Source organism: Rhamphochromis sp. 'chilingali', assembly GCF_963969265.1.
Source record: "Rhamphochromis sp. 'chilingali' genome assembly, chromosome: 18".
NCBI classification, from domain to species: domain Eukaryota; kingdom Metazoa; phylum Chordata; class Actinopteri; order Cichliformes; family Cichlidae; genus Rhamphochromis; species Rhamphochromis sp. 'chilingali'.
The window spans coordinates 23,898,271-23,919,648 of record NC_137945.1 but is presented as its reverse complement, the minus strand read 5'-3'; the positions used below and the strand labels follow the sequence as shown (position 1 = coordinate 23,919,648).

Here is a 21,378-nt window from a genome sequence, read left to right as displayed (position 1 = left end):
TTCATGTATGAACCATGATGCAAAAACACCAAGATGGTATAACAGTTTTAGGTCTGCATTAAAGATTCATTATAATATTTCCTGCTAGAGGCATCAAGCACTAACATGCCAGGGTTAGGATATTAATAGTTTATCTCATGTACATTGAAAAAGAACCTCATGTACTAATTTAACACTACAATAAACAGTATTTTGATTGTTGTTAGGAAAAAGCAATAGAGAGAGACACTCTGGCTTATCAAATCTCTAAACGTCCAATATTATGCCTCAGATAAGCTTTCTCTTTTCAGCATTAAACGTCATAGACTTGGCGGTATGCATGTGCATGCACTGCGTGGACACACGATGTCTTCTTGCAGAGGGTCGCCGCCTCAGGTCTCGACAGAGAAAGTGAAGGAGACATCCTGCCAGCCACCATCACACCCCCTCACCCAGCAGTGAGCTGATTACATTTAGCTATAGCCTCTAGCTCATTTCCTACTAAACTCCACATCCCGACAAAAAAAAGAGCCCCAAACTACAATGAGCCGGAGCTCTCGGAGGTTAGAGGGTGACGCAGCCTGATGGAAAAATCAATAATGGCCCATGGGATCAGCAGGCGACAGGACCTGATGTAGACTTGGAATTTTTTTTTTTAACATAGGAGTCAGCTACCATGAATAAGCTTTAAACAGCGAATCCGAAACTGCCCATTAAACTCCAAGATAAGCATATTACACTATAATTAAGTCACAACAAATTCTAAGAATTTCCCCCTTTAGCGAATTGCAAAATACATGATCCCGAGCGCGTTTTTTATAAAGATAGATTATGTGTTTGCCTTGAAAGTATCTACCAAACTCTAACCTGTTAACTGGCCATCAGTTTAGCATCTAAAGTTTAATGTGTGGTCCAAAAACAGCTGGGGATTGTGGAGCATGCAGAACTAGATAAACAGCCACAGTAGGGTCACCAAGAAATACTGACCACACTGACCAGCAGAGGACAGTCTCATCCTACATGGTATAAGGAACTCAAAGTGGGAGTCTGTTCAATATAATTCCCTAAAACATTATTCCTCAAGTTGTCATGTGTTATTTTTCTAATAAGGTATCTACTACTGTACAAGTAGCACCTGGCACATATATTCAGCTTTACATGTTAGTGTGATACTTGACCTTGGTTAACCTTTTATTAACTGTAATTAGTATCAGTAGTTTGCAGTCAATCAGTGGGAACATTCCTGAAAAAAAGTGCTGGTGTATGTTTTTAAGTGATGAGCACATCAAATAAAATCAAACAGCACACCACTGCATAGACTGAATCCATCATTCCTTTGGAAGTTGCTCGAGCGTTCTTTAAAAAAATAATCTAAGACTATCGAGATAATTTAAGGAAAGTTGATGCCTGAAAAAAATCTTCCACTTTCTTTGATTAAGAAAGATTTTCATTCTAGATATTTGAAACTTTCAGTGAAGCACGGCATCAAGGAGAAAGCAAGAAGATGAAAACAGTGCTGATAGCTACTGAACCTTTATGTCCACGGATATAGGTATATGAGTTTTAATTTGACAACACTGATTGATTTTGGATCTGTGAAACATCCTAGATTTATGATTAATATAGTTACAAAAAGTTAAATAACATATGTGCCACGTGGTATTATCAAATTACAAAGGTTATTCATTTCTGTATACCTGCTCAGGGAGTAAGAGGCTGTACAAATACAAATACAGATACCAAGTCTTATACTGTACAGTGAATAATCATTTTGACTGAGGCCTTTAGAGTCTGGTTTAGCATCCAATAGCCTTTCAATCCCACAAACCAAATCCCCCTCAAGTATCACAACAACAGAAGTGAGGAGATGTTCTCAACTTGTTTTTTGTGTCTGAATCTACCTTTGAAGGGGACAACTGGAGAAAATGCTGAGTAAGTGCATGTGGAAAAACTACTAAAAAAAAAAAGCAGGTTAGAAAAAAAATAACTTACTAAGCAGGCAATGCAAACTCAAAATGTCTCACCAAGGCTGTGCAGGAGGGGTAAGTGAACCCAAAAACAGTCTGCATCTTTGGGCAAGATACTGTACTCCGAGTTGTCCCAATGACTGTTATTGTCCGTGTGAATGATAGACAAAGTGCTTAAGTGTAGAAAAAAGTTAGTATAGAAAAACACTATGGAAGCACCAGTCCATTCATTTATTATGGACCTCAGTTGTGTAAACGTAGCATATGTGTTGTGCATACAGCATATAGAGCCGCCTCAGGAGTGTGTGGACAATCAGCAGAAAAATATTCTGTGAAAACATCTTTTATCCTTGTAAAAATTTGTTGTTGCTATTGCGACAAACTTCTTTTAGTCATATTCAATTTGGATTCTTTTCATTGCAGGTGTTACCAGAAAGAATGTAACGCTTTATAAGAAACCATAAAGTAAAACCTCACAAAATATTCAGGTGGAGAGACCTTAGAATTCAAAGATACTTTTGGAAACAACAAAACACTTTCAAAGTGTTAAAGGTTTCACTCTGACAGGATTCAACTGTGAGGATGACTTCACGCTGAAGACAGTTTTTCACCAGAATGTGTGAACTACATGCACTCAATTAAAAGTGATTACAGTGTGACTCCATAATAATCTACTTTTGTCCTCTTCTTGTGGCACAGCTCAATATTGCATTTTAAGACTTACATTTAGATTAATGAAGTCTCAAATATCTCAAATGAACTGACATTTTTCATCAGTATTTCTTTTCACTAGGGAGTTATAGTTATTTCTTGCTCTTCCATTTCTGCACTCTTAGCCACTGCAGCAGACCATTTTATCCACAGGAGAATTTAAAGTTTTGTGCCATCTTGTGTATTTTTGAAACACTACTGTTCTTGTGCATACTCCACTCCTTGAGCATCTCAGTTTCCAGTGGCCACATGAGCCAACACAGACTTATGAGCCAAGAGTGTTCTCCAAAGATACTTTAACAAACAGGGAAAAAACAGAGTGAGAGACAGAGGGAGGTGGGGGGAGGAGGAAGTTGGAGAAAAGAAAATCAAGAGTAAGACCACGAGCAGGATCTCTACAGTGCCTCTAGTGATTCTGTGTTCCCAGCACTATCACGGATAAAGAGAGGAAGGGTGAGAGAGACAGAGAGGGAGAGCGTGGTGAAGACTCGGAAGAATAAGGGTCAGTACAGGGTTTGTCTTTGAAAGGAGAGGAGCAATTCCTGCATGTGTGAGAGGGATCTGTGCATGTGTTTTGTTTGCTCATACTAATAGTTAAGGCCATTCTTTCACCGTGTGCACAGAGGACATATCAAAAATAAGCCACCGCCATGAGCCGGACCACCTTCTTTGAGGTAAGCCAATGCACAGTTTTACTGCTACTTGAATAAATGACACGGGCAACTGCCACTTCCTGATAGAGTGAGTTACTCCATGACATGTTGGTCAGTCACAGGAGCTCGTTCAGTGAGAGACTGAGATTACTGAAAAGCACCACTGAACGACACAGGAAATCATTCCTGCCTGTGGCCATCTCCCTGTACAACGCATCCACTTAACACACTGTTTGCTGCTACAGCTACACATGTTTCTTTTCCAAATATTTATTTATAAGTGACTTATGTATGTATGTATGTATGTATATATATGTATATATTGTACTATTCTTAGTTAGCGTATTGTCTGTCTTGTCTTAATGTTGGTTTAAAATGGAGCACTGTAACAAAAAATAATTTCCCCCAGGGATCAATAAAGTATTCTGATTCTGATTCTGATTCTGATACTGAAAGGCACTTGACCAAAGGACTCTACAGAGTGATAAGAGGTGCAGCCAAATTTGGGGAAAACTTAACAAGGCTGAAAATATTACATGTTGTTCTAAAGGGATCGGAAAGTTTATAAAGTCCAAGTTTATTGTCCAGATAAGCTCAAAGCTGGTGGTGTTTCTATGATTTTTCTGTAGCCTTCAGTTTTGGCTTAAGGGCCTGACAAGCTTTAATGAAGAAGCAGACAAGTAATTTGCTGTAAGTGCAGCAGGCCTATGAACTCGAGCTAATTACAACATGCTCTGGGAAGTGTGCCATGCTCTCAGAAGCTGTTATTGAAAAAACTGAGTCACAGTGGAAAATATGGAAATAGTTAAGCTTCCAGTCTTTACAGTAAGACAGCCAGAAAATCCACCTTCACACTGACTGGACAGTTTTAAAAATGGTACTGATCCTCTACTTCTGATATATAAGAAAAAAGGAGGTTTTGCAGGATGGAGGCACATTTGCCGTAATGTTTAACTTTCCTTTAACTTCAGGCTGCCATTAGATTGGCACTACAATATTTAAGAGAGTATCTTTACCTTGATGCCTTGGAAGCTTTTCAGACGTACTTCATCCTTCACTTAGGAAACGTCATTTTCAACTTCATGAAACAGCCATTTAAGTAGTGGACTGTAATTTGTGTCTATTTGTGTGTAGTGTACAGGGTCAGACACACGTGAAAAATTTAAGACAAACTAAGAGGTGAATTACTGTCCTTGACTGAAAGAGAAACTGTCTAGATAGTCTGTCTATCTTATAAAACTTAAAAAAATTAAAAGTATGTGAGGGTCATGCAGGACATTTATGAAGACAGCGAGATAGTGGTGAGGTGTGCGCTAGGAGTGACAGATGGGTTCAAAGTGAAACTGGCTCTGAGCCCCTTCTTGTTTGCACTGGTGACGGACAGGCTGACAGATGAGGTCAGGCAGGAGTCTGTGGACTGTGATGTCTGCCGGTCACATTTTGATCTGTAGTGAGATTGTGAGGCAGGTGGAAACGTGTCTGAAGAGGTGGAGGTATACACTGAAGAGATGAGGAATTAAAGTCAGTAGAAGCAAGACAGAATACATGTTTTTGAATGGGAGGAAGACAGCTCACAACAACAGTAGCCTTGAGGGGATTTGTTGAACTGGTGCTATATAAATAAAACTGAATTGAACTAAACTGAACAGTGAAGCTATGAAGAGTAGAGGTGGTGAAAGGTTAATGAGTTTAAATACCAGCCATCCAAAACAACAGACAGTGCACATGAGAGGTGAAGGAGACCGTGCAGGTGAGGTGGAGCGGGTGGTGACAAGTATGAGGAGTGATTTGTAGCAGAAGGATGGCAGCAAGAGTGAAAGGGAAGGTATAAAGATGCTGGTGAAACCTGTTATGATATATTGTTTGGAGATGGCAGCACTAATAAAAAGAAAGGAGGCCAAGTTGGAAGTGCCAGAGATGATTAGATTTGTGATTAGAAAGGAAAATATTAGCATGACAGCTCAGGCTGAGCGGTTTGGAAACAAAGTTAGAGAAGGACATGCAGAGGAGGGACAATGGATATACTTGACAAAGGGTGTTGAATATGGAGCTGCGAGGCAGGAGGAAAAGAGGAAGACCACACACAGCAAAATCTCCAGTGTTAAATTAACACTAGAGAGTGTCTATATGGGTCCACACCTCTGAGTGTTAAATACAACACTGTTGAGTGTTAAATGAACACTTTTGACAGTGTTATATGTTTAAAAGTAACCTAGTCAGTTTTGAAGATTAACAATGGCTAACACTGAGCAGTGCTGTTTTGCTAACACTGGAATATTTCTAACATTTTGAGTTATTTTCCAGTGTTAGAAAATCAGCACTGCTCAGTGTTAGCCATTGTTAATCTTCAAAACTGACTAGGTTACTTTTAAACATATAACACTGTCAAAAGTGTTAATTTAACACTCAACAGTGTTGTATTTAACACTCAGAGGTGTGGACCCATATAGACACTCTCTAGTGTTAATTTAACACTGGAGATTTTGCTGTGCAGATTCAGGGATGAAGGAAGACATGCAGAGGGCTGGATGTAGCAGAGCAGATGGAGGAGGGTAGGGTGGAGATGAGCAGGTGTGGGGACCCCTAAAGGGAACAGCTAGAAGACGAAGAAGATTATGGATGAGAGTTTTCTCCAGTTTTATCAGTTAGTTATATTAGTCCAAAGACAACATGTGTTTGTTTTTTTTAATTAAAAAGCTGGCAAGCTCAGTTTCTCAGATTTTACCCAGCAAACATAAAATAAGTGTTTATTTAAACATTTACTTAAATTTCCCCTGCATCCCCAAGGCCTCTGCAAGCATGTGCATGTTCTGTACAACCTGTGCTGTCAGCACTGCCGCCCGCACAGGAGGACAGGAAATCCTAATGATCGGTTTTACAAAGCCATGGCACATCTGAGTGCACAGTGTGCAGCCCAACGACACCGTGATGCTCTTTACCAGCATGCTAATACATCAGCGTGTGCCACCAGAATGCAGCTGGGAAAGCTGGCAGATGGAAAGCAAAACAATCCCATCTCCCACGATGCGCTTTGCTGAGACATGAGCATGATTTGATTCCAGATCCCGCAAGCATCCTCACACATCGCAAAGAGTGAAAGGGTGAAATAATCATTTTATATATGGAACACTGAGGTTTGCAGCTAAACTTTTTACTTAAACCTCTGTATGAATTAAATGTCCTATAAAACTTCATTCACTCTATCCAAAGAGGCTGATGGCTTTTATGTTGAGCTTTTCCTCATCCTCATTCCCTCTGTTGTGACTGTGCACTCAGCAAATCTTCAGATACCCATTAGCGGGTTATTACACTGTCCAGTAAAGGAACCTATTTAGCTAGGACAGCTCTGCTGAGCAGCACAGTATGGAGTGCTTTCAGAGCAAATTGTGGGCCCACCCACCCACCCTCCTTGCATATGCTATACATCACCGCTGACATGGTCTAATTAAGATGAAAACAAATGTGTGCAAGAAAGCATATCACTAAGGACAAATGGACACACTTTGCAGTAGGTATTTTAGGAGCAGACGTGACCACATTTTATTTGAGGCGTTTATATTTTATTCAAATTGTGTTTTTACAGTGATGATTACATGTGCAACAATGTCTACCTTACAGCTGCAAGAAAGCAATACATAACTAAAAGTAGCAATAGAGTTTAATCTTGTGCTACTGTGATCAACAAAGCTGAAAAGAAATCTTAAATCTGGCTTTTACTCTGTGGGTTATATACATTATAAAGGTGCCTCATTTTCTTTCTTCAGGTGGAAGTTCTTGATGCCAAGACAAGGGAGCAGCTTTGTTTTCTAGACAAGGTATGCTGACATTTTAACACAATTCAAAGGCCCCCAGGATACGTCTTAAGTTTATAATTATGAATAAATAAGGACATGAAAATGACTTTTCAATCTCATTGACACAGTGCTTTGTATTTAGTGCTTGAGTCTGACATAAAGTTGAGTTTATACTGACTGTAAACTTTCTGTTGCATTAAGGTGGAGCCCCACTCGACAGTAGGAGACATAAAGAGCCTTTTTCACAAATCATGTGAGTGCCTATAATAGTAATGTAGCGCACAAATGAGCCTGTTTAGATTTGTTAGAAGCACATGTGGCTGTAATTTTGTTAGTCTTGCTGTTACCTAGAACCCTGTCAATAAATAGAACAAGACTTGAGTTATACTATAATTCAATAAAACACAGAAGATCAGTGCTCCTAGTTCTTTATTATCTTTCACTGCATGTTTACTGTAAACAAATCCTTCAACTTGTGGTTATTGGATAAAAAAACATTATTACACTATCTCTGAATGAAAAATCTTACAGTTCCTCCTATTAAATCTCTTCACCAGAGAGCTGTCCTTCTAAAAAACAATTTTTTATTTACTTCTCTGAAGCCCACAGTGCTTCTGTCATCAGCATGTGTCTGGTCAGAAACGTTACCAAATGTCTGCTGAGCCCAAGGCCATCGGCATCTATCAGAGTAGCAGAGCTCAACGTTATTCCATTGTGATCAATTATTTTTGGGCCTGAGGCCAAAAAACTGTGTGTGCGGTACCAGCTATGTCCAACACTGCGACTGTGTTTGTGTGTGCATACGTGCTCGTTTGATCGGCACAGATCCTCACTGGTATCCAGCAAGACAGGCCCTGAAGCTTGATCCAAGTAAGTGGCTGTGTTGTAAATCTAGCATTTAGTGTGTGTGTGTGTGTGTGTGTGTGTGTGTGTGTGTGTGTGTGTGTGTGTGTGTGTGTGTGTGTGTGTGTGTGTGTGTGTGTGTGTGTGTGTGTGTGTTTTATAGCATTAAACACTACAGAAGGCAATGTGGCCCCAAAGTGTCAAGACTGGTTACTCAGTTCAAGTTTCAAACTGTCTAAAATATTTGGACATCATTACCCACAAGTACCCGTATAGATAAGTATGAGATCTTTTTTCGTCGTAAAGGCCAACATCTCTACAAATACTCTTGATTTTAGTTAAAACTCATTTATTCATAGATACATCTGTATTGGTCTGTATCCATCACCTCAGGTACTGCTGTTTTGCAATGCTACACTTACAAAACTGGGGTGGGACTTAAATACTGTATGTCTAGCTCAGTACATTTGAATCAAGCTGTGAATTTGGGTTTTGCAATAAATCAACAAAAACTGGAACGTAGAAATGTTTGGTCTGAGATTGTGTTGTACTTTCCAGGCCATAAACTTTTAGATACACATGCAAAATTGGATGCCACAATAAAGTCAAAGCTTTAAACAAGAAGCACTGTGAGAGCACAAACATCTTCCAAAGAAGCTCACTCTGTGGGCGCTACTTACTTTTAAGGGAATAATTTTGTATATAATACTTTGGTTTCTTTGATTTTTTTTTAAAAATATATATTTAAGAAGTTTGTAGTGCAATAAAAATCAGATAAGGGAAGCATAGCAGATATTTACTTTATTTACAAGTATTGATTTGTAAATAACTGGACATGAATAACTCAAGCTTACTGTATAATATTATACTTTCATTAAAAATGTAACACATTTGGAGGTCAACTTGACAGATAGGCAGACTTGAAACGTAAAAGTGAGGTCAGAGGTCAAATGTGAATAATATTTAGATCCAAATTATAATGTGATAATTATAATGTGATATTTAGAATCCCCCACATTGATATGATGTTCTAAATGTTTTCAGTACAAACAAAGGCAAAAGCATTTTTTAAGGAAAAGGCATAAGTTCTATGGTTTTTTGTCACTTTCCTGACTAATTAGTCATTAAGTTGACCATGAAGACTTCAGATGACCTCATTGGATATAAGATACATTTTAGTGGATTGTTAATACGACCCCGCTCTACACCAGTAAAAAGTTTTATCACATTGTGACAAAGTGGCTAGGACTGAATTCATTTACCATTTGTTACTTGCATATATTGTTATTTTGTGTTCTGTTATCTAATCATAATGCTTTAATGTAAACACAGCGTATGTAACCTCACCTCTGCATACTATCCCGGGTCTGTTTGTGGTAGTATTGGTTATACTCATTACAGCAGTGCAAATGTTCTCAAAGCTAAATGTCACTTCATCATTAGTTGATTTGAATCTTTCATTTGTTTATGTAGTTTGGTTATACTTGTGTGTTCCTTTGTGCAGGTCCTATGTGTAAAACAGGTATGTGGGAGGGGGGAAATTAAGAACACTTAAAAGAAGCTTGAACAGTCTGCAGATGCCGTCTTCCTATCACTTTCCATGCTGCTTATGTTATGCTACCCCACACACATTAATTGAAACCTTTTTGAGCTATCATGTTTGCAGACAGAATCACACCCACATAATCACTACCAAAAACATCACCTCCATGGCAGAGAAGGTTTATGTTAGTATAGAAAGAAAAGTACGTGTGAGGAACACAGTTCCTAGTTACAGTTCTGAAAGTAAGCCTACACCTGACTTCTAAATGTATCTTTGGTGCTGTCAGTTCAGTATTTTCAGGTGTGCTCCTGACTTGATGGAGAGCTAAAGTCCATCAGAAAGAGGTCAGAGGTAAAATGTTTGTGATAACCTACAGTTGGATGCATCCAGAATGCATAAAGAGGATCACACATCTTCAGTCCCCAAAGCACTTTTGTAGTGTTGCTGACCACTCAAAGTGCTTTACACTACAAGCCACATTCAGTTTTTTCACACAGCACTTTATGCTGCACTCTATGCTGTGCTCTTTCAGCCACACTTATGGCTAATTCAGATTCACCATTGAATCTAACCTGATGTAAATGAAATAAATACAAACTAAACCTCTGCAGGTGCACGCTGTCTAGTGTTTGTCAAGCAAAAAATTTGATTAATCAAACAGACTAATGCGGACAACTGATGATATCTGTTTGACCTGCTCCCCTGCTCCCCTCAGGCAGGAGGCTCCGGTCCATTCACACCAGAACCTCTCGCCATAAGAACAGTTTCTTCCCCTCTGCTGTTGGACACATGAACAATAACCATATGACTGTCCCCGCCACTAACACATGACCCTACGCTGTGTCACTGCATCATTCCATGTTTGGCACTGATCACCACCTGCACTCATGTATATATCTTTCAACGTAGCACTCTTAATTCTTATTCTCATGTATATATCTCATGTATATCTCATGCACATATCTTTCTACGTAGCACTTTTAATTCTTATCCCTACTTTTATTTTTTCATGTCTATTTAAGTGCTATTTATGACACTATGTTTGCACTGAAGCACCGCAGCAATTTCCTAATGTTGTAAACCTGCTCAACATTTGGCAATAAACCCCTTTCTGATTCTGATTCTGATTCTGATATGCCACCTCCTAACCCTAAAAATATCCTTGGTTGAATATAGGATCATTTGCTATTGATAAAAGTTTATCCAATAAGTTCTGGCATATTTATCTTTACACCCATCCTGTACTTCAGTGAGCAGTGAACCATTAATACATTTCAGCGTGCTGCTTCCACTATGAAATCTTTTGTCCATTTCTCCTTTATTGTTTTAAAGACCATTTAATATGCATCACTGCTCCATCCATTTCAGCCCAAATTAAAGCTGTAAAGGCAAATACAGCCTAACCTGATGTATGATGTTGGAAGGCTTTAGTCTTGAATATCTGGGATCTACCTGGCTGCTAAGAATTAGACAAGAGAACTTTGGTTCAAATCTATTTGGGTCAGTTGCCCCTCAGGATATTCTAAAAATGCTGCCCAATTAGTAGAGCAAATTATCTGTGGCCGTGCCCCCTGGAGCTTGCAGGTAGAGAGAACGTGTGCTGAAAACCTGAAACTCTGCACAGCGCTGCCTGTGTCACTATGAAGATTTCTGCTGTTTTGTCCATTTCTCAAGCCCACATTCTAGAGGCGATGATCTCTGTTGAATAGTAAAAATGTTTGTTGGTATTTTTCCAGATGGATTTGTTTGTTTTTGTTCTTATACAGAGGGAAAATCACTCAGAGATGATGAAATCTTACAGAATCTACCAGTGGGAACCACTGCCACCATGTATTTCAAAGATCTTGGTCCACAATTAGGCTGGACTATGGTACGATTAATTCAACAGGCATATTGGCAGTTGTTTTTTTTAATCTGTGACACATTAAAAAAGAAAGTCATCTTTTCTTCTGTTTTCAGGTGTTTCTTGCAGAGTATATCGGGCCCCTTCTGAGCTACCTCCTCTTCTATTTTCGAATACCCTACATTTACTCAAACAGATATGCACTTAGTTCCAGCCCCCACCCTGTTGTCACGTACGTTGAAAATGAAATATCAACTACAGCACAAATTACGACAGGCCACGGCTAAATTAAAATTGTTCTATGATGAAAACATGCTATTCTAACTATTATATATACGTATACATGTACTATGCAAGAGAATGACCTGTTGCCAGAAGCCAGTCTTATCCCTCGGCTCTCTCTCTCAGACTGGCCTGCGTCTGTCATACCTTCCACTACACGAAGAGGCTGATAGAGACAATCTTTGTGCATCGCTTCTCACATGGGACCATGCCTCTCAGGACTATAGTCAAGGTGAGGTACGTCTAAAGTTAAAGAGGAGAGCCTCTGATAATAAGCTCCTCTCTTTCACAGTGTGTGGCCTCATTTTTACTGTCCTGCACCAGTTTTTGTTTTTTCATGTTTTAATGTTTATTTATAGCTACAAGCATGTAGCACGTACCACTGCCAGTTTCCAATGCCCATCCACACAAGGTCCTTGAATGCACTATAATTCATGAATGTCATAATAAAGCTAAACAAAGCTTCGTTTGGCAATGCAGAATACAACTTGCAGTCTCTACACAGTATCTTTGTGAGGACTGGAACTTCACTGATCATTTTCACATTAAGTATTTATGTATGTGCTCATTTCGTCTTTCAGAATTGTGCCTATTACTGGGGGTTTTCAGCATGGTTGGCTTACTATATCAACCACCCTCTCTATACGCCTCCATGTAAGTCAGTCCGAGTATGCCACATACAACATGTTTTTCTCCTGTATTTTCATCATATCAAAGCCAAACTGTCTTTCTCCACAGCATACGGAGAACTGCAAGTCAACTATGCACTAATTCTATTTGTGGTACGTATACTAATAATTACACATGGCATATCACATATACAGACTCCTGATTTGTTTATTTCTGCTCTAGATGTGTGAAATGGGCAACTTCTCCATTCACTTGACTCTGAATAAGCTCAGGGGAGATGGTGAGTCGCTGAGCTTTGTTAACATTCATGGATGAAGCAGGGTCACCCATCAATTCAAATACTGTAAAATGAAATTATACATATGTAATCCGTTCACTGGACGAATTATCTTTGCAGGACCCAAGGGTAGAAGATTTCCTATGCCAAATAAGAACCCCTTCACCTGGCTTTTCTTCTTTGTATCCTGCCCAAACTACACATACGAGGTAACACGCAGCATTCAGAACGGTTTATCTAGCATTAAATTTTCATTCATGCTTGAGCATAATCTCACTTTCTGCTTGCACACTGGACATACACTGTAGGTTGGAGCTTGGGTGAGCTTTTCTATCATGACCCAGTGTCTGCCAGGTATGAGCTTCCTTTCACCTTTTGCTGTCACCAAGTGAGCATGTCCATAAATATAATCCATTGTGGAACTGTATGGTTGATGAGAAAGCCTGCATAGTCCTCTTGGTTATCCCCACATGTTGTATATTTTGTCTTTCAGTGGCATTTTACACATTACTGGGGTTTATTCAGATGACCATCTGGGCCAAAGGAAAGCACAGAGCCTACATCAGGGAATTCAAGGACTATCCCAGTCTCCGAGTGGCTATTATACCTCTGATTCTTTGATAAGGCTTAAAGCATGAACCTCATACAAAGAAACAAAGAAGTCTGCTGCTGCTGCTACTATGCAATTTTGTCTACAAATGAATGAGCCGAACTAGGAGGAAACAGAGCAATAATGTGGCTGTTTACGTGTTTAAGGCTTTAAAAAACATGCCGGAAACCTTTAAAGTCAGCAATAATAGCAGTGTTTAATATCAACAGAAGATTGGATTTCTTTCTCAGAGGTTGATTTAGCATTGTGATAAAACTCAGAGTTCTTCCTGTCATATTAGCTACGCTTTAACATTTGGATTTTCTATGTTTGATTCTTTCAGAATATTAAGGAGTGTTTGAGAAACCAGCGAGGAGTGCTGACTGCATATTGGTTTGTTAGCATACGTTGTTGCTTTTTATTACGAGATGAAAGTTTTCTAGTTACATGTAAGTGAAAGAAATTGAGCATCCTCATCCTCATCATAAAGTGCCTGCGGAAGCAAACGAAGAAATTTGAAATGTCACAGCATCCATTTAAGAGTGCGACATCACTTTTAAGCTCTCAGGAGGAACGCTGATAAAGCAGGTGTTTAATCACGCTAAAGTTAAGCCCTTCTAATGCTTATCTCAGATAGTTTTCTCCAGAGAAGTGCAAACTGTACTGACGTTAATGTACAGAGACTTTATCAGGTAGTCAGTGATAAGTGCTGCAGTTCTCAAGCCTATATTGCCTAATCTCAGGTTAAAACTGTTCTTTTTTTGGTTATAAAAGTGAATGCAAGGTCTGAATAAAGGTCCACATCTTAAAGAAAACGCACTTCATTATTTATTATACTCTGCCTCACAGAAACACGTCATCATCTTCTAATGACACTAGGTGCTGCAAACAAATCATGAGGACAAAGCGCAAAAATTAAAAATGAATGGCATGAAGAGATCATATTAATGAAATGTATTTAACAGCGCAAGAAGGATTTTGTAATGATTATGAGCTGTATTACACAGATCACCAATAAATCTCATGATGCTTCGAGTAATACTGCATCAATAAGGTGCTAAGCCTTTGCTTCTCTGAGCCCTTACTCCACATATCTAAAGAAGGCAGTGAAAGTGAATCTTGCTTGGCATCTGAAGCAAAAATATATATATAAACAATCTATGCTTTCTTTACACACCCTTTCTTTACAGGTTGTTTTTTTCATATTTCAGTTGCACTGAAGCACCGCAGCAATTTCCTAATGTTGTAAACCTCAACATCTGGCAATAAACCCATTCTGATTCTGATTCTGATTCTGTTAAAGGCCTAAAAGGTGAGCAGAACGTGGAACAAATAGCAGGCAGGCACAGAAATGCTCCACATTTTCCAAAAAGTCAAAGCCCGCTAACATTGTTTACTGGAGAAGCAAAATCGAGCAGCATGCACTTTTGCCACGAGTGAAATCAGTTTAAGGGATCGACTTCTTCACAGGCTGCGCTGTGAGGTTAGAAGATGCAACAGATCGACTGCAACATTCAAAAGACTCCATCAAACGTGGATTTAAAACACAAAGGACTTCTTTTCCGCAAAAGTTGGAAACCAAAAGTTCATCCTCTGTTGGCATCCAAAAAATGATGCGCCTGTCACTGGTGTCTGTTGGGTTGGGAGGGATTTTTCTGCAGACTGTCTCAAATCAAAAGGTGGCCCCGATTATGCCGACTAGCTTTCAGTCCCCTCAAAGTACACACATCAATAGGACTTTGAACACTGGCTGCCAATGACATAAAAATGATCTCTTCCAGCTGAGCTCATTAAATTAAGTTCACCTCCCCAAAGACTTGATGGGTGTGGTATCAATATATCGCTGGACTCCAGCAGCTTTTGGATGCAATACAATACTTTCATCCTCTCTTGACTGCTGCTTGGCAAAATTCACAAACACCTGCAGGGACAAAGAAACAAAAACAAAGATTTGATTAAAGCAGCAGGTTGACATACGCCATAAAATTAGGAGCCAAGGCACAAAATGCAAAAGGAGGTTAAAATATGACCGACGTGCAAAGTCTTGCAACATAATGAAATAGATCTTTTTTCCATTTTATAATTCATTGTGTTGTGCATTTCTGCACCTATTTACCTGGTCGAGAGTGGTTTGTGACACTGAGTAGTCCTCTATTTTGAGTTTCTCCTTATTAGCCAGGACCATCTGAAAGATCCTAGCCAGGGAGGATGAGGAGATCTTGTACTGTAGCGTGTTGTAGTGCTTCTCTCTCTGGATGCAGCCAGGGAAGGTACTTTCCATGAATGCTTCAGCAGGGTTCAAGTCTGGGGCACAACCGGGCTTAGACGCCCTGATCTTCATGGTGACCACGTAGCCATCGCCAAATCTAAAGTGTGTAAAAAGTCTGGCACTTTTAGTGAAATAGTTACTGAAAGATTGGTGGATAGGAAAGGAGGAAAATGAAGATCAGGTATTTTGTTATATGAATAAATAATAAAGTAAAATGACCAACTTGTATTTGAGATGCTGAATAGTTCCCAAACACTTGAAGGATCCATTAACCATAATGGCCAAGCGCGTACACAGTGCCTCACATTCCTCCATACTGGAAAGAAAATCATAACAATTAGATGCCGTGCTCACTCACATGTGTACACACATAATACAGAGAGACAGGGGAGAAATCAGACGATCAGAACAAGAAAAAGTGTCTTTGTAAGTTATTTGGACACCATACACTGCTAGTATTGCCTCAGCGTAAGTTGTAAAGGGCATATGTATTATCTGGACACTGGGAGTGGGGACTTTAAAGCAGTAGGGTGGATGGTTTTCCTGCAGGAATTTTTAAGTGACAAACGTATTACTTCCTGCTTCCTAGTGAGATTTTGTGCATTGGTTTATGGAGTAAAAAACAAAATTCATTCACCAGGTGTGAATTCAAAATCCAAAGGAAAATAATGCAGTAAGGTTATCTCTGACTTATGGCATATGATTTACTTTTCCGTCTTCCTTTCTGCATTTTCTCTGGGAAAACAGCCCAGAGTATTAAACCCATGTTGCCCTATTATTGGGGGTACTGTACCAGAAGATGCCTCTAAGGCATGGGTGTTAAACATAAGGCTTGGGGACCAGAATTGGCACAGTAAAGACTTCAATCTGGCCCGCTGGACAGCTTTGGAAAATGCGAAGGAGGGCTTATATGTTTAGGCCTTTTTGCAGCTTTTGCTACTGATGAAGACCTGCTCTCTGGCCTTTCATACACCAAAGAAATTAAATATAAATAAATAATTAAATGGCAGAACTTCTTTACACTGACAAAAAGTGGAGCTTCTCTGGACCAGACCATTTAAGATCAAAGTGTGGTCTACAGTGTAAAGTTTGACATCTCTGCTCTAAAGCAACGAAACATGTCAGCATAAAACCCCCACGGCATAACACAGCTGTGGAACGTAGGAGTCAAGCATTCAGATTTTTTTGCTTTATATGTCAGTTATCCATATGTATTTGTTTATGTTAAAATATATGCTTTACCTGTGTGACGTGAGGACCACGGCTCTTTTGTCCTGAATAACACTCATGATGGAGTTCCACAGAAAACGTCTGGAGAGAGGGTCCATACCTGTAGTAGGCTCATCCTAAAGTGCAGGAACAATAAACAAATTAGCTTTGGCACATTTGAATTTTGTCCATTATCTGCTTAATATTCTTATAACTGTAATATCCACTCATAACCCACTAATCCTGTTATTGTTGGACTCACCAGCAGCACCAGAGCAGGACAGCCAATCATTGCAATGGCTGTGGAGAGTTTCCTCCTGTTACCTCCGCTGTAGGTCCCAGCACTGTGACCTGCATATTCTGAGAGACCCAGCTTCTGGATGGCCCACTCTGCAACCTAAGTTAGAAGAAGATAAAGTTCCCCATTTCAAAATAATGTCACAATAAAACTTCATCCATCAACTGTCAGACCTAGTTCTGCATCTCACCCTGCTGATCTCAGACTCTGGCACTCCACGAAGGCGAGCGTAGAGGTGTAGGTGTTCTCTGCCTGTCAGCAGCTCATCTATGGCATCAAACTGAGGGCAGTAACCCATGTTCTGATGGACATCCAGGATATTGGTCAAAATGCTGTGAGAGATTTATGCAGATAGGTGAAGTGTATCAAACCTTCTTTTTCACCCAGCATCAAAGAAACTTAAAACAACGGCGATTATCAGCAACTGAATGTATTCGACATCAATGCTCAAATTCAGCACGGAACAACTGCGATGTACAAACCTGTGACCTGCAACCGAGGCTTCTCCTGAGGTGACATTAATGTCTCCAGTCAACATCTTAAAGGTTGTGGTTTTCCCAGCTCCATTTACCCCCAGGAGACCGAAGCACTGTGGATATTTGGAAGCAGAAAAAGACAGCCTTAGAGGTAACATACCGTACCATATATCAGTTTAACCAAACCTCTACAAACCTCTCCAGGTGATACTCCGACACAGATTCGGTCTACTGCAGGGATAATTGTTCCTGTGTAAGTCTGGTAAGAGAACATCAGAACAAAAATAAAGCTCAAACTCAAATCTTTCTCCAAAATCAGTTTTCTTTTTTTGTTGTCCACAGTGTGTCCTAATAAAGACTAACACTGACCTTGGACAAGTCTCTCACACGTAAAATGTCATTTGATTTTCCACTCTGATAAATTCGCTGTCTTTCCTCTCCAACATCCACGTCTTCATCCAAAATGTGAGGCTTTGGGCAATCGGGTATCCTGCCAGCGGGAAAAAAAATTGCTACTCAGTCATGGTTTGATTTGGTGTGTTATCTGGACAATGACTTTCATCACATGTGTAAATTTCAAATAGCATTTATTCATGTGCATCTAACAAGTTTGGTAACACATTTACTTGCCAGTTATTCAGGAAGAAGCAATACTGGAAGAGAATATTAATGATGAAATAGACAAATCCCTCAACACCCATGCAGAACAGGTTCTTCCCAATAAAATCCCAGTTATAGGGATCTGGACTGTAGTCCTCACCTGAGAAAATGTAGAAACAAAATTCCTATAAATCCTACTTTCCCAGTTGGTGCTTTTCATGTAAGTTTCTCCAGCCTTTGTAATGTGGAAAACACTGGAATGCATGAACCGTTAGATACACATCATTAATATTTCATGTTGCATCTTTAGTTCACATTTGCATAGCAATAATGCTGATTCTGCTCCAGGGGATCTTGTTGCCTAAGCAGTCTTTGCAGCAAGACTGCAGCTGCTTCGGGTCATGGTGGCAAATGTATGGTATGAGATTTCTGATGACCTCTTTATTAAAAAGACATTGTAGGATATTTTATAGCTACATGTATTTGAGGGGTATGAGTCTGTGTGGTTCATAATTACCAAAGCGGGCATAGACATCACTTATAGCTTGGTTCATAGCCATGTCTATGAGACCTCGGCCCAGGCAGTAATGGGGGAACATCAGCATCACCCTCTTCAACAGCTGGTTGAACCCATACAGAGCCTAGATAGAAACCCAACGTGTAATATTAAGTTTGACATTTTGTTATTTATTTATTTTTTGTTAATTAAGTTTGACATTAAAATTGGTTGAAGTGGTAGAAACAAACCTACTGGGCTTACCGTGTTGCTCTCAAACAGGTCCAGGATGAAGGTAATGGCACTGCTGTTGATGCCAATGAAGAGGTTGATACATGACAAAGAGACGTAGGCTGTGCTGGGAACACTGAACACGTATGACATGGGGTACATCATGGGTGTCACAGACCAGCTGAGAGAGAAGGAAGGAGATTAGAAAAAGGATCAATTAAAGGGAAAGCCCAGTGCTTGATGCTGATGAGAGGAAAACGCTGCAATAGATCACGTTTTATGTTTTTTTGACAGTATGTGCTCTCCAAATCTTTGCCAAATAAACAAAAATGCTGCAATATTTTTACTTGACATGGTATTTAATGACCCAGCCGGGCAATGTAGTGAAAACCTGATATACACGAGTTTAATAAGAATTCAGTGATGCAGTAGCTCACATTTAGGCCAGATGATAGGAAATATTTACCAGAGAAAGATTATAAAAACTCTACCCATGTAGACCAAACTCAAAACCAATCAATAATAAAATAATATTAGAATAAATATGTGATAGATATATGCAATATTAGAAAACCAGTCAGCTGTGAAATTAATTCAAGAAGTATGCTTGAAGTTTCCTTTTGATTCAGATCTACTTTCTTCTTGTTTTGTCTGTATTTCACAAGAATGCAAATCCAATGTAGCTCTTAGAGGACAGGCTGGAGTTTATGGTGTGACATTTAGTGTAATTACATTAGGTTACTGCAGGACACAAATGTCTATGGAAAACTGGAGACATCAGAGACTGGCTGCTTTAGATGTCATTTTTACTATTTTCAAACAATGTGGCTGTGACAATACCACATTATTACTAGTGACTGCAGGTGACGACTAATTTCTCAGTTGATTAAAAGAGAAGAAAAAGTTAGAATGACTAATCTAAAACTAAGAAACTAACTATCGAGCTAAATTAGAGGACTGTTTGATGGGCAGTGTCACATTCTTCGATCGTGCTGTTTCACTGTGTGTCTCGCGTCATTCATTATGAACACTGCCTGTTACAGCCCAAACGGTCGCAGAAGTAGAAGAATAAACTGATATTAAATATGATATGAAAACACTTTACGACAGATGCTTACATATTATTAAAATATCACAAATTAACATTAAAAAAACAAATAAATCGCAGATAAAAAGTGTTGCGCACAGCGTTGTGCCGTGCATTATTAAAGAAGCACATTGTTCTGCAATTAATGACAACCAATAAAATAACCACAATAAAAGTGCAAATCTGAAATAACAAGAAACAATAAATCATCCGTCCTTGTCCGGGGCGGCAGCCTAAGCAGTGAAACGTAGCCACGTCTTTCACCTCATTTGGGGAAACACCAAGGGTTTTCCAGGCTAGCCGAGGGATGTGGCCTGGGAACTCCAGCGTGTTCTGGATCTACCTTGTGTCCTCCTCACCCAGTAGGCAACCACCTCACCTGCCTCCATTCAATATGAAGGAGTAACAGCTCTACGATGAGCCCCTCCCGAATGACTGAACTCCTCACCCTATCTCTAAGGGAGAGAAAGCTCATTTAACCACTTGTCTCCACAATCTTATTCTTTTGCCTTCAGAAAATCTCAAAAAATAACAAAAATCTCATGCCTAGATTAACATTTTTCCACAATATTGTTTGGGCTGCAGCCCCACCTGGTGGCAGATGGCTGAATAACAGCTAAGACAGTTTACTGGCACTGGGAATCAATTAGAATGTTAAGAACTGGATTAAATGACTAGTATGTCTGACACCGAGTAGTTTGATCAGTGACAATTATTTATCTAGTCATGCACATCCATAATTATTACACCGTTAGTAACTAAAATCACACATGTAAAACAGTAAACTAAAAAGATTAAAGCTTACCCGTAAAGCATAAGCAGAGCAATTAGTGGTTGGAGGTTGGTTGGTGAGGTGTAGCACTTCCTGTCGAAAAAGATGAAAATTTCCACCACCATTGCTGCACTGATGGAATAATTAACCTGAAGAGAGTTACAGAAATACCAGTGTTTACAAAAAGCTACTGACGGGTCTTCTTGATTGTACTGAAATCTCAGCCACTGTCACAGTCTTAATGTAATGCTGCTGCAGTACCATGTCCCACAGAAAGTTGGCCATCCAGTACACCAGTGGACTGACACCACTGACAAACTGCAGGTGTTTGGCCTGAGTGACCCTCTCCTGGATGAGATAGAGGACAAAGCTGGCTGGGACAAAGGACATGGCAAAGATGACACAAATGGCCACCACTGCATCCACTGATGTGGTCAGACTGGGAAAATGAGAGAGAGATGGATTTATTTATTTATTTATTTTTTAGGAGATCTTTGTGCAACAAATATCTTTTTTGGCTCTCTTAAAAACCCCTTGAAATAAGATGGGGTGATAACTACTTGGCTGAGGTTGACTCACACAGTGATCTCAGAGAGCTGTTCTTTGGTGAGGTTCAGAGGATGGTTGATGGCAGTGATTCCATATTCAGCAAGGTTAGCTTCTCTGGGCAGGTTTGCACGGAGGATTGCATTGTTGGCCACGTTCATAAAAGATACCATGGCATGCCAGCCCTTATTGTTATACCACACCTGCAAAAAGGAATAGATGCTGCTGCTGATTCCTAATATCAAATTACAGCATGATCTTTCATATTGTGTAGGCAAGTTAA

General features: G+C 39.6%; 2 protein-coding genes across 2 annotated transcripts in view; one reads left to right on the top strand and one right to left on the bottom strand.

Moving 5' to 3' along the window:
- Positions 1-3,271: 3,271 nt before the first annotated feature.
- tecrl2a (trans-2,3-enoyl-CoA reductase-like 2a) lies at positions 3,272-13,158 on the top strand. Its single transcript, XM_080864769.1, has 13 exons — positions 3,272-3,331; positions 7,075-7,125; positions 7,306-7,357; positions 7,930-7,974; positions 11,257-11,360; positions 11,450-11,565; positions 11,742-11,847; positions 12,197-12,269; positions 12,354-12,397; positions 12,468-12,525; positions 12,643-12,731; positions 12,831-12,876; positions 13,016-13,158. The coding sequence occupies exons 1-13, from the start codon at positions 3,308-3,310 to the stop codon at positions 13,141-13,143; spliced, it is 936 nt and encodes a 311-aa protein (XP_080720895.1). The 5' UTR covers positions 3,272-3,307; the 3' UTR covers positions 13,144-13,158.
- An 11-nt stretch (positions 13,159-13,169) lies between these two features.
- The window catches only part of abca4a (ATP-binding cassette, sub-family A (ABC1), member 4a), a gene marked incomplete at its 5' end in the record, with an annotated part of 31,495 nt that continues 23,286 nt past the window's right edge, over positions 13,170-21,378 (bottom strand). Inside the window, 15 exons of the mRNA XM_080864768.1 lie at positions 13,170-15,032; positions 15,228-15,477; positions 15,604-15,696; positions 16,623-16,726; positions 16,852-16,986; positions 17,078-17,219; positions 17,370-17,476; positions 17,560-17,622; positions 17,733-17,853; positions 17,994-18,123; positions 18,481-18,604; positions 18,724-18,871; positions 20,583-20,698; positions 20,811-20,988; positions 21,129-21,298. Coding sequence (XP_080720894.1) covers positions 14,913-15,032; positions 15,228-15,477; positions 15,604-15,696; positions 16,623-16,726; positions 16,852-16,986; positions 17,078-17,219; positions 17,370-17,476; positions 17,560-17,622; positions 17,733-17,853; positions 17,994-18,123; positions 18,481-18,604; positions 18,724-18,871; positions 20,583-20,698; positions 20,811-20,988; positions 21,129-21,298 — 2,001 coding nt within the window. The 3' untranslated portion in view covers positions 13,170-14,912. The remainder of the gene's footprint in view (positions 15,033-15,227; positions 15,478-15,603; positions 15,697-16,622; positions 16,727-16,851; positions 16,987-17,077; positions 17,220-17,369; positions 17,477-17,559; positions 17,623-17,732; positions 17,854-17,993; positions 18,124-18,480; positions 18,605-18,723; positions 18,872-20,582; positions 20,699-20,810; positions 20,989-21,128; positions 21,299-21,378) is intronic.